General features: G+C 36.8%; 1 protein-coding gene across 3 annotated transcripts in view; it reads right to left on the bottom strand.

Moving 5' to 3' along the window:
• Window positions 1-1,935: 1,935 nt before the first annotated feature.
• ythdc1 (YTH N6-methyladenosine RNA binding protein C1) overlaps window positions 1,936-13,270 on the bottom strand; it is a 37,962-nt gene continuing 26,627 nt past the window's right edge. For all 3 annotated transcript variants that reach the window (XM_067983415.1, XM_067983414.1, XM_067983413.1), the window contains 6 exons: window positions 11,367-11,449; window positions 7,062-7,098; window positions 6,930-6,969; window positions 6,747-6,812; window positions 5,785-5,919; window positions 1,936-4,206 (listed from right to left, as the gene is read on the bottom strand). In XM_067983415.1, coding sequence (XP_067839516.1) covers window positions 3,985-4,206; window positions 5,785-5,919; window positions 6,747-6,812; window positions 6,930-6,969; window positions 7,062-7,098; window positions 11,367-11,449 — 583 coding nt within the window. In that variant the 3' untranslated portion in view covers window positions 1,936-3,984. The remainder of the gene's footprint in view (window positions 4,207-5,784; window positions 5,920-6,746; window positions 6,813-6,929; window positions 6,970-7,061; window positions 7,099-11,366; window positions 11,450-13,270) is intronic.

Genomic DNA, 13,270 nt, shown 5'->3' on the forward strand with positions numbered 1-13,270 from the left:
CCAGCGCTGTGCGCTCTCTGAACTCGGTGATAACGGTTAGCGTTGTGCATTCTCTGAACTCCTGATTGTTAGAACTGTGCGTTTTCTGAACTGCAGAATGGGAGCGCAGTGCATTCTCTGCACTCGAGTATTGGCACTGTACATTCTCTGAGCTCTGTAGTGTTAGCGCTATACGTCATCTGAAATTGGTAGTTAGCGCTGCACGTTCTCTGAAATCAGTATTAGCGCAGTGCGCTCTCTGCGCTTGGTAATGTTGGCACTGTGTGTTCTCCGCCCGCTGTGGTGTTGGCGCTGTGTTCTCTCTGGACTTGGTAGGCTTAGTGCTGTACATTATCTGAACTCAGTTGTGTTCCAACCGTGCACTGTCTGAAATCAGTAGTATTAGCATCATTCCTCGTCTGAACTCTGTAGCCTGCCTGACAATGACCGGATCAAACTACACATTGCGGAAACTTGAACTACTCTGCAGCAGACCAGATCAAATTACACATGGTGAGAATAAGAAATTTGTATATTTGCACCAAAGTAACGGCAATAGACGAAACCGCTCTTTGTAGCCCCCTTTTAATGTTAAAAAACCCAAATTCCTTCAGCCCTTTCTCGTAACTCAGTCATCTTGCCACCAGGCATCGGCATCATCACTTTTCTCTGCACCACACCTCCGTAGCTTCAATATTTCCCTTGTATCTTCGTAATCTAAATGGGATACCGTACTGTAAATTCCAGTTATTTGCATCTACGTGCATTACTTTTAAGTAAATCAAATAGTTCACACAATTGATAATGTAGAAGTAAATAGCAACAAGACAGTGCTGCAAACAAATTTAAACACCAGCTAAATGAGGAAAAAAAACATTAGTACAATATCGAGATTTGGGCATTCAAACATAATTCCATAGAGCCCAGTTCCTCTAATTAGAAAATTATCTACTGAGATGTATCAACAGCAAACATTAACTCTGAAATTAGATAAGGTGAGCAATTTGCATGACTTTTGGTTTGCATTCAGTTTGACAATTTCTGGAGACATCATTCTTTTCTGGGGTCTGATTAAGTAATCATATAACTTAATACTGCCATGGCATATTACAACATTTGCATACATGCATATTTGATCTAAACATATGTAAATTTACAACTTGCATTCATAATCATGCTACTCTTGATCCAAGCATATATAAAACTGTTGGTAAATTACCTAAATATTTATCACTTTTGCTCTAATAAAAATCAGTAACAAAATATGCCACTATTGGTGAAACGGATAACACAAAGAATCCTAACCATAAGGAATAATTTAGTGACCAGGAGTTTTGCATTTCAGTCCAAATCACTAGACTAAATCATGGCATAGTCAACCCTTTGTTTTTAATTGTCCATAAAACACTCCAGTTAGTACTTCACCATTGAATAGATACATGTGTGCTCCTAACATGGTCCTTCAACTCATGACAATTTCACTGGAACCCACTTTCCAGAAAATGTCACAGGACTGGGGCAGCAATTTTTTCACTCTAAAATCAATCATTCAAGCAGTAATTTAAGAACAAGGGTGGGTGTTCAATCTGCAAGCATACGCAGCCCCAATCTCTGGTAATCAAGCCCCCAAAGCCCAGGCAACTCATGTATTTACTTGGTGGTTTATGATGTTTCAATTTTGCCTGATTGGTGGATAAATTCAAAATCCAAATACCAAGATCTATTAGTACCTGAAACTTGATATATATAAATGTAGATTAACGAGGACATGGATTTAAACTTGTTATGTAAATATGTAGCTCGCCAGATTTCATGATACAAAGCTGTCAAATACCTAATATACACTAACATAACCCAGGGATGTGACAATATCCTAGTGATTTGAATCTGTACAAGCCCCCACATTTGCCACTCCAACCTTTTCAAAGGCAAAAACAATTGGTAAGTCCAGATACGAATCGTTGAGCCGTTTTATTTCTGACAGCAAATGAACATATAGAGCAACAGTTATGATCGGACTCAATTCAATCAGTACAATTTATTTTTGCATAATATAATGAACATGGTATTACATTAGTGGGTCATCATGCTTCACCAAAATAACTTCCAACTACCTAACCTCCTTAGTCTGGGCAAAGGCCTGCTCTAGCAGCCTTCGGTTTAAAGACCTGACAACCAGTCTACTTCTGTCTCAAATTTTATGTGTTCACAACCAGAGGGCCTATGCCAGACAACGACCAAGCACATAGGAACTTCCCAATACAATGGGTGTGAGGCATTTATCAATTACTGAGACAGACTAACAAATTACATATCTTCAGTCTTTGGAAACAACTTCAATTAGCTCATTAGCATTTTAACCACCTATTTTTTAAAAAAAGACTCGTGTGAATGCATTGTTTTAAAAAAACTAATTTAAATATAACTTTTCCAAATCTTTGCTGTGGAGAAAACAAAATCAAAAATCTTGACATGGACACCCTTGGTTTAGAGTAACATTTGGTAACATCTATGTGGATCTTTTGTATTTGGAGGTATTTTGTATTTTCTCCTGGACAATAAAGCTTGGCACAGATTACATTTGCTAATGTATGAAACAAAGCAAGATTTAAATTTTCCACATCTAAAGTTGGGATTCTACTCTTGACAGTTAAGTTTTATAACACTAACAAGACCAGCAAGTAAAACTGATTATGTCTTAATGGAACGATACTAAAACAAGGTGAAAATATTGTTCCCATATTTCAAAGGTAGGACCAGCATTCGGAAAATCCTTCAACAATAACGTTACATTAACATACAAGCAATCTGAAGAAGCTTTCTAGATCTTTCCAGTGCAGGACAATTGCATGGATTCTCTCTTTATTATTTTTTTTTTTTTACAATCACACATTTATGGAATGTGGGACAATGGAGTAAAAGTCAAAAGGGAACAGTCCAGGCCTGTAAATTTATTAAAATTGAAAAAGAATTCTGAGATTACAATTATGAACACCATCATAAAAAAAAACCAAAGTCCTAAGATTAACAATGTATGTATCTTTATGTGTGGATGGAAGTCATTGCTTTAGAAAATGAAAACCATCCAAACTTTTTTTTTTACACAAGCAAATAAGATTAGCATATTTAACAATTTATTAATTCAGAAATTTTGGTCCAGACTATCTACATGAAACATTTTCATACCAAATGACATTATCTGAATATCTACTTTACATCAGAAAGTACAAAGGGAGTAATCACTTTCGCCAACACCACTTCTTTATGTAATAAAGCAACACACGCTGAAAGTGATCATTTTTCTCATTTATTTTGTACAAAAGTTTTGCAGTTAAAGGTAATGTAACAATTTCTACCATAAACTTACAGTAAATCTATCAGGCCACTGCGTGCTTTTTTTAATTTTTGGGAGAAAAATAATGATGAACTTTAGCATTGATTAAATGCTATTAAGCAAGGGATTTTCTCTTAAAAAAGTTAAAACTGGATTGTAATAGTGTCTTTGAATATTGCTTTCATCATTAACACTGAAAAAAGTTGAAATCTAAATGAAGGAGTTTTAAAAAAGTTACTTGCTACAACATAACAAGGTCACACAATCAGCCCGTTATACTTAACTTGCATACTTATTAGCAGCAATATTTTCCTCATTAATCCATGTGCAACTACATACAACAAAGTCTACGCCAAGTGCAGATTTGTTCCTCACAGCTTTCAACTGAATGGAGGGTAAATTTTTTTTGATTAGACATTAACATTCACAGGTGACAGTGAGTCACCAGAAAACCCTACCCCTTCCCCTGAAACATCCCTCTACAAAAATCTGTGCTTCTGGGTTCAAAATTCAGTTGATATAGTCCCACATGCATGAAAGCAATAGATGTACAAGGGTCATAATAAGTTCCAATATGTAATTTAACTTAAAAAAATAAAAATAAAAAAGGAACAGTTCTAAACACCTTTCTGCTACTGTAAACACAAAAAATTGACAGTGCTTCAGCTGAGTTATCTTCTATATCTTCCTCGTTCTTTGTCTCTGTCTCTTTCTCTCATCCTTTCCCTTTCTCGTTCACGTTCCCGTTCCCTGCCCCGGTCACGTTCTCTGTCTCGCCGGCTGTCTCGAGGCCGTTCACGTTCTCGCTCCCTTTCCCGTGGTCTACTTCGTCGATTGGTGACAACTGCCTGAGTGCGACGAAGGAAGTCGTCCACTCTCATGTCATAGTCATGCTGTTGGAATGAATGAGAACTGTAACTAAGAAATGAAATTATCCACTTTGTAAAGAGCCACAGCTAGAACACACCAGATCTGATCAGAATCTCTTCTAGTCAAGACTTGGATCGTATTCAAAAGCCAATTGCTGTAAGGACTATACTGCAGCAAACGCCAGTCTTTCATTCCTAGTTCGTTATGGAGCAAGGACAGCAGTGCATTTGACAGTTACCACGCACAGTTCCCTTAAGACAGAGGTCAAAGGCCGACTCTGGTCAAGTATCAAAACAATGTTTACTAAAAGTGAGTTTGTAACTGCACCCTATGCAAAATTTCCAACAGTTTTTAATATCCCGCCATCACAATGGTAGGTAAGTGACTGGAGCAATAAACATAAGTTCTTCAATTTTACTTTTAATTTAAAAAAAAACTAATGGTTAAGTGAGAGTCTGATGGTGAGCACCATAAGTATTGTCTGACATCAAGTGTAAATAATTTGGGTTGCCGTTTCTCTTGACTGACTGACTACCTTATTTTAAAAACCAGTGCTTATTTACTTAAGTATAAGCGATGTTTAAAATAAAAACAGCCTTTCACTGATTTTTTCCAAATTTATGCAGGTCTTTTCGGATCTAATTTTTTCCCACTGATCTTCTCCCTTTTTAAAAAAAATACTAGAAGTAAAACCTGAAACACCTAGGTTTTCAAATTGACAAAAACTGAATTTAATGATTCATTGGTTTGATCTGAAAACCTAACTTCTCCCTCCACTCGTGTCCATAAAGCGTTGTTCTGAACTGCACCCATGATTCTTTAACGAGAGGGGATCAGCACTAAGAACGCTAGCGTACGAGTATGTAGAAGGTGGTGCAGTAATTGGAACACATGGTTAACTTGTTGATGGGCGTTCAGTGTCATAAACCAGGTTAGAACTTCAATGCCAGACACAGCGATGAAGCGTTGCAAAAACAAAAAGGAGTCCTTTCTTCTTCGCATGGTCAAACATGAGACTTCAATCCTCGAGATAACACTGCTCCCTATGTTTGTGTCTTCCGTAAATGTTGATAAGAGTCCAGATTATATATATGAAGAGTGATAGCTGTAACACTGCCCCTGGGCAATACTATTTACCTCCTTCCACACCAAAAAAATCAATTTCTGTTCTTATCCAACTTCTTATCCATGCTGCCACACCTTTCCATGAGCGCAGAGAAAATCAAACCCAAATATTTTCTAATGAGACACAGGCTCAGATGGTTATAGCCAACTTATTAAATGCTACAATCCAAAGAAATCCTGTCTCAGACTCTCACGCAACCATGGTGTAGAGAAGCTAATACATGGGAAAGGAAGAATTCATCCTATTGTATTTAGGATTAAAGTACCTATATTTTCCCCAATGTTGACTTAAAATTTGTTAGTGCACCATATTGCACACTGATTATATTTCTACATCATTTAACTGAAACCAACTCACTGCTTAAATAACAGTCATAGCAACACTTGAACATGGGATAAGTTGTTACTGCAATGAGCATCAGCTATCAGTACGATAGTTGCAGTAATTTTGCACAAAGTACACCCACTGTACATACCACTCGCTTGTCTCTGTATCTGGCTTCATGTGGGACTGGATGATGTCCAGAATATGGTGGGTGTGCTTGAGGTGGTGGGGGGTGGTGTTGGTAATAGGGATGATGTGGAGCCTGCTCCATACCAGGATAAGGTGGCTGTAAATTGGAAACACATTTAAACAATATTAAGGCAGCATCCTCGCCTTCACTTGCAAGCATTCTAAAATGACAGTAACTGTAGAAAAACATTTATTGCATCCAATACTAAATTAATGCCAGCGTTTCATTCCCAACTAAGGGCTCACAATCCCAAGAAACCATTTAGCAAGAAAGTGCACAAACAGCATTAGACTCCAGGCCATCATCACTATGCTCAGTCCAAGAGCAGTCAAGTTTGTTTTCCCTAGCAGGAGGGAGACAGAAGAGGATAACTTCATCCCCAGACTGTACAAAGACACTGCTCTGAGTAAGGCATGAATGCTGGCTAAGTTAGCATCCAGTCTAGTTTACAACTGACTTACACAGTGATGAGTAAAGATGGGGTGTGCAGAATAAGCAACACCAAATATTTAAAGGATGGGCTGGTAACTGCAACGCAAGCACACTGAACTCAAATCTTCACCTCGATCGCAATGGCACATAAGCATTTCAAAGAGGACACACGTGGCCAGGCTGGGTTGCTAGGAGTAACTGGAGAATTTTTTTTTTGGGGGGGGGGGGGGGGGGCAGGAAGAGAGGTGGTCGTGGGCAGAGGGTTTGAAGTGTCTCACCTGCCCCTCCAAGCATAACTTTTTTTTTGACGGGTAGAAAAGAAAGAACAGAACAGAATATGGAGAAAGTGAGAAAAAAAATTCAAATGGTAAAAAGCTCATTACTACCACCTACTTCGGTTTAGACAGAGCCTTTGCCAGACTTAAATAACCAAAGCACAATGATGGTCAAAAGTCCTCTACCAAGTAAAGCGTGTCTTTGCAACAACTCACCATTCCCTGCCAAGGTGGTGGTGGACCAATGCTGTGATGAAATTCCCTCATATAATCATTGTAGGACTGTGAATAAAAGATGTATTTGTAGATTGAATCCAGGCTTTGAAATGCATTTCCGAATACATTAGTATGAATGTTACTGCGATTCCAAGGTTTGAAATTTAATAGAAAATTACTCACTCCATTTAAAAACACATCACGTCTAACGCCGGAAAATCGTCTGTCGGGATATAAAGTTTTGAAATGATGAATGAATTTATGCAAGAGAAACAAAAATACAAATGAGTGACATGTTCAATTTAGACAACCTACCTCTCTACTTCTTGGTACCGTGGATCCTTCATGTATCCTGCCCAAACATGAACATATTAACAAGCAAAGTTTTGCATATTGATCATTTACACAGGAAACTGTTTCATTAGTACAGCTAACAGAGACATTTAGACAATTCATGGTTTTAATCAGCAGCACAGACACACCTGCACTCTCTTTACCAACCTGCAAAGGGCTATATGCATTTAAAAATATCTTTCAACACACACCAGCCTTCAAGATTCCAAATATGCCCAAGAAATTCATGTATACAGATCTATAGATCATTAAAACTCTTGCATAGGGCACATACTTCCTGTTGTCAATTTTGCTATGTCAACTCTTACATAGCTGCAGGTTCTGGCTATTAGGACACTCTGGAGTGAGTTTCTGAAGTTTCTCCCAAATCCATAGTCATTCTTGTAGAATTAAAAAAATATTTATCAACTGACCATGGACTAGGCATGCTACAGGCAAATTACTTTGGCTTTTCATTACTCGGAATATTTTGTATTAAGTAGGGAGTGCTGACAACACCCTTGGTGAATACTGATTTGGAAGAGTTAGTGAGTTCAACAGTGTGGAGCTGAATTGGTACCATAGGAGGCGGCTATTAACATAGTATTTTAGCAATTATACCATTTCACATTAAAACTTTCTGCAGTGTGCTCCTTGCATTATGAAAAATCGCTTAATGGAAAAAAAATCAAGATTATGGGCCTAGGAAGCCAATAATATAACAGTTTCTAACTTTCCTAAACTAAAAAATACAAAGAGGGACAAGAATATTGGAACGATAAATTTAAACCAGCTTTGCAATAAATAGGAAAATGGCAATTCAACTGGGATGTAATTTGGCCTGAATCACATTAATCTTTCATTATGGTGATTTTTTAAAAAAAAGTATGGCAACCAATCAACTCAGGGAAAGGCAGCTCACATGAAGTAAGACAATATTAAAAGGTCTCACAAAATTCTTCTTTTAAATTACCCCCTCACCCAAAAACAGCATCTTCTGCACTGATTGAGAGAATTGTTTAATTAAGTACATATTTTAACTGGGACAATGTTACTCATTGAAGAAACACAGGGTGACAATGAAAGGTCATTCAAACCATCTAACACGCCATGCCCCTTTCCAGCTTTCATTTATAAAAAGTTGAGTTCAGACTTGAAAATAACCACTACATAGCAATTTAATGGTGTATATATGAAATGAAAAGGCATGTTTAGAGCACTTCTGGATTTGACTTTGGTAACCCAGTCTACCAAAAAGAAAACCTTCGTTTCAAGCACAGCTAAGTTTTATCACTACTTTTTTATTAAAGTCCACTTGTATTTCACCCAAATTTTAATACAAAATTTAGAGATTCAGTCAGAAAGCTCATTCCTTTCATAATTATTTCCAGAGAAACTGTTAATCCTAACCTTTGTGCCCTGTTAAAAACTGAGAAAACATTCTTGGGTGGATCTGTAAGGAGTTTCTAATAACCACTGTTATTTGCCTCAGGCCTATATGTGCCACGACAGTGAATATAAACTGATAAACAAACAGGAAAGACATTTGCAATGTACAGTACCTACCAGATAACCTAACTGCACAAGACTCAAGTCTCAACCCACTTCACTAAGGTAATTTGCAGATTTTACCTAGATTGCCAGCCACTTGCTTAAACAGGTTACTCTTCAGCCTCCAGATTTGACTTCCAAAAACTTTTCTATAGCATACTCTATACTGTCAAAGTAACAAGCTTTGGTTTCTGAAATAGCTTATTCTTTTATTAATCTGCACTATCAATTTTGCTTTCTGTTCATAATCAAAGCCCAAACACACACACAATATTTTAAGAAGTCACTACATAGTTGGAGACAATCTATTCATTTCAGTAAAATTAATTACATAATAAAATTAGTTGCAACATTATGCAAGTAAATGGAGAGCCATAGTCCTTGCTTAAAAAAAACACAATCTTTCTTGGCCATTTAATCTAAGGCAGTACCATTGAACAAGTTTTCCTTAATTATTTTTAAACAATGATTAAAATGCCTGCAGCATTGCCCATGGTCAGTTGATGAATAAATTTTTTATATACAAGATGGCAACAGAGCTGGGGAGACTCTTCACCTCGCCACCTAGTTGCCAAAGCCTGCAACCACACCATACATCATGATGTCTGAAATCGGACAATTTTAACAAAAGCAAATCGACAATGATAAATGCTGACAGACATGCACGACCAGATACTGTGACAACGGGAAGTAAGGCTTGTGGATAGCTAGTGTCCTGTGCAAGGTAGAAATATATTCTTAAACCTTTTCATAACAATTTACCAAAATTTCAGACCCTGTTGCTTACTCGTGAGCCTCTATAATGTTATATGCAGTTACACTGATCCAATCGATATTCGGCCAGCTAAATTTATATATATGTGTCAAACCTAAGCTCGTCCACCAACAGTGCTCAAGCTAGCAAAACTCAAGAATGGAATAAGCAGGGCCTTTCATTTAGCCTGATAGTTCATTTTGTTTACAAAACCTTGCAAGCAACATTTCAAAGATTTTGCTTACTAAAAATGTAAACTATGAGCAGAAGGTGCTTTAATTCTATATACAGTGTCACATGAGCACTCTGCACATAAATATCACTGTCTTGAACTGCTTTATAGAAAAGTTCTTAGATTTTGTATGCATTTGGAGCAGATCAAGTTGGCACTGTGTTTTGAGTTTGCTGGGGATAGATTTGAGTGAAGCACTTCTAGTGCAGAACTTCTCATGACAGAAGACATTTCAGGAATTTGGGCAGAAATTAGCACACCATTATGACATTCTGCCCATTAAAGTGAATGGGTGGAAGATGTTGACCTGCACACCCAAATTCCCAAAGTACATTATGCAAAGTTCTGCTAAAGGAGCATCAATATGTAAAATCTACCAACAAAATTACTTATGGGGCAGAATACAGATGGCACAGAAACAAAATAGTTTCAGTTGCTGTGTTATTAATGTTTTTAAAAAAATCTTATGTTGAATCTCATTCCACGCAATATCCGCAATAGGACTTGCAAAAATACTTGGCTGGCATTCCTTAGAATCCATACAATTGGAGAAGAGCATTTAACCCACTACTTTTACAAGAAACTAAACAGGCATTTTTGAAAGTGAAGCATTCATGAATTGTACAAAGATTCAAAGTTATATCAGTCTTAAAATCAATATTTCCAACGCAGGATATTTGATAATTTAAGTACAGCATATTCCAAAAACTCAAATTATATTGAATTTTGTAAACAAGAGAGCAGAACCAAAGTTTTATTTATATGAGTGATATTAAAAAATGATAGTTTTCTAATACTTCTGGCTGTTAATCAAAATTAAAACTCTGGATTGAAAGGAATATAAACACACACACACTCCTCTGACCACTATACTAAGTATAACTAAAAACCGTATGGTAACGACAATGTGATAATTACTTGTATTAGCCCAAATAATACCGGGTACGGTAGCCTAGTAGTTATGGCAATGGACTAGCTAACCAGTGGTCGAAAATTCAAATCCCACTGCGGCAAGTTGCAAAATCCCAACTGGTTCACTCTTTCACAGGGAGGGAGCGTGCTGCTCTGACCTCGTCTGGCCCATGTGTGACTGCAGTCCCTCACAACATGGTTGATTTTTTCTATGCCCTCAGGGCAACCAGGAATGGACAATAATACTGGCCTAGTCAATGTTGCTCAGATACCAAGATCAAATAAAAAAACAGTAATGTGCTATTCAAATCAACTACAATACCTAGGCATTAGAACTCAACTAGCTACACCCGCGACTATTCAAAGGGTGTAACTTTATCTAACCTGCCACACGTCTGTTGTCTAAAGCTTCAGGTATTTCACTTTGTTACTCACCTTCACATTGGTTACATCTATGCAACAACGTTTAGCTTTCACTGCTAACTGGCAAATGTATCTTAAATTATGGTTAGTCAACAGCACTAACCATACAACTGAAGTGGACACTGAGAAATCTGTACAGCATGGGATATGCTTGCACTTACCTGAAGTTTCTATGATGTGTAATTAGTATTTTTTTGATTAGGAAACTGGAGGATTCCATGTAGCATGATTTGAATAGGAAGCTTGAGCAAGTGTACACAGACTCATGACTGCAACTACACAGCACAATATACTTGAGTTTCTGTCCATTCAAGTATATCTGCAGGTGAGATAATTGCAGTTATGAGTCAGGGTAAACTTCATTCAAATGCCACATTTTTAACTCAAAAACTTCAATATGCTACAAGATAATGACCTGGTCTTTGTGAGAATTCTGGTGGGTAGTCAATCCTTGGTCTCTTTCTGGTGTTATATGAGTCAAAATCTTCTGCTCGACGCCTACGTAAATTAGGTAAACAGAATCATTATGAAACAACGTGATGAACACAATTAAAAAGTTGACAAAACGTAAAAAACATTTTTTTAAAAAAGGTAGCAATCAAGAAATGCAATTACATAATGGGATTTGTTTTTCCTGTGCTGCATTAAAGTAATCAGAATTACTGTAGCAATGAAACAGTTCATCAACTCAATTAGATGGATGTTTGTATTTCGAGATATTTGCCTTAATCATAGTGCATATTATGTCGTGCTAACAGTACATTAAATCCACAGTAAAAAAAAAGATTGCTAACTTGCTCATTTTAAAATAGTGCAGACAGGCTACTGTTAAACTAGATCTTCAGATCACAAAAAAAAATTGAAGAAAGTTACAACCAAACATTAGAGGACACAAAAGTGACAAGCTGCATTTCCTGATGGCTCTGGTTTAATGCAATACCTCCAACTATGTATATTATGGCAACAGAAAGCTTACTTAAAAAAAAACTTTCATTAAGTTGCACTGCAAAATACAAGTTACCACGTGAACACGAAGAAGAGGTGTATCTTTTGTTCATATTAATGATTCTGGCTAGTTAATAGTTCAAAATTTTCAAATATTTTATACTTGTGGTTTGAAATACAGCGATCCAAACGTAATTTTATCCCCACTAAAAGGAAGACGCCATTGAGACCCAAATTTCAAATTACAATATAAAAAAGAACTCAGCTTAACATCAAGAATGAAACTTCTTAATTTTCCCTATTCTCTTTCTGCTAAACATGTGCTGTCAGTTTTAAAATTCACATTTGTATTATTAACGATGCAACAAGTGAATAAATACTGATGAAAAGATCAAGAAAGTCAAATCTATCAATCACACAAGGGGATTCATTCAAGTGTGCAATTTAAGGTCACATTCGATTCTTATTGGCTCCATGGGGATAAAATATTAAAAACCTTAAACAAAATGCCCTGGGAGCCTCGATAGCCCAAAATCAACAGGAAGAATGATGTCAGTTATGTTTATACTAAATTACTTTTCTCCAGCTTTCTGTTGCATTATATTTTTATATATCATTTAAAATAAGCATAAAAAAGCTTTCAAGGCGAGAAAAATTCATTCATTCTACATCGATTCTCGCTACTGAATCGAGGTCCAAGCAATTCCAGTGTGGGTATCAACTCCATATTGTAGTTTAACCAACATTTGCATTAAAGCTCCAAAATGATCATGTACAACTACCAATTTGACATTACAAATGTATGGGTAATGCCTATTAACCATGTGAATGGAGTAGAAGTTTCTGAGAGACTATACGCACGCAATATTAATAAAAAGGGAGCTGATTAAACCAATGTCGAAATAGGTTACCCAGTTTTGACTAAGCAGAAATTATAGTTTGATATTCTGCAAAATGTAAACTGGCTCACAGGAGCAAATTAAGACGATGCATCAATCCAATAACTGAAGAGTAATGTAGAAAAAGTGGATTTTCCTCACCATATTATTCAAAACAAAGCAAGGGCAACAACAGCGTTCATATAAAAATGCTGGTTAAAGGAGGAACATACCGCTTCTTGTAGTTGATTTTTGACCACGCAACGAAGGTTTTAATTTGACAGTAAAGTTCATAAAGCAGTCCCAACTAATGACTTATGATGTGTGAGCCACAAACATAAAAGGAGGGCCTGGCAGGCTGAGTAGAAGTGTTGTGGTAGCAATGCTATTGCAGTCCAGTGCAAAAAAAGAATAAATTCCATTCACAAAGACCTTTAAAATAGCACAGTGAACCCCTTGGCTCATAACTTCAAAAGACAGCTGGCCGCACAGTCCA

The sequence above is a fragment of the Heptranchias perlo genome, chromosome 4 (assembly GCF_035084215.1).
Source record: "Heptranchias perlo isolate sHepPer1 chromosome 4, sHepPer1.hap1, whole genome shotgun sequence".
In the NCBI taxonomy this organism is placed as follows: domain Eukaryota; kingdom Metazoa; phylum Chordata; class Chondrichthyes; order Hexanchiformes; family Hexanchidae; genus Heptranchias; species Heptranchias perlo.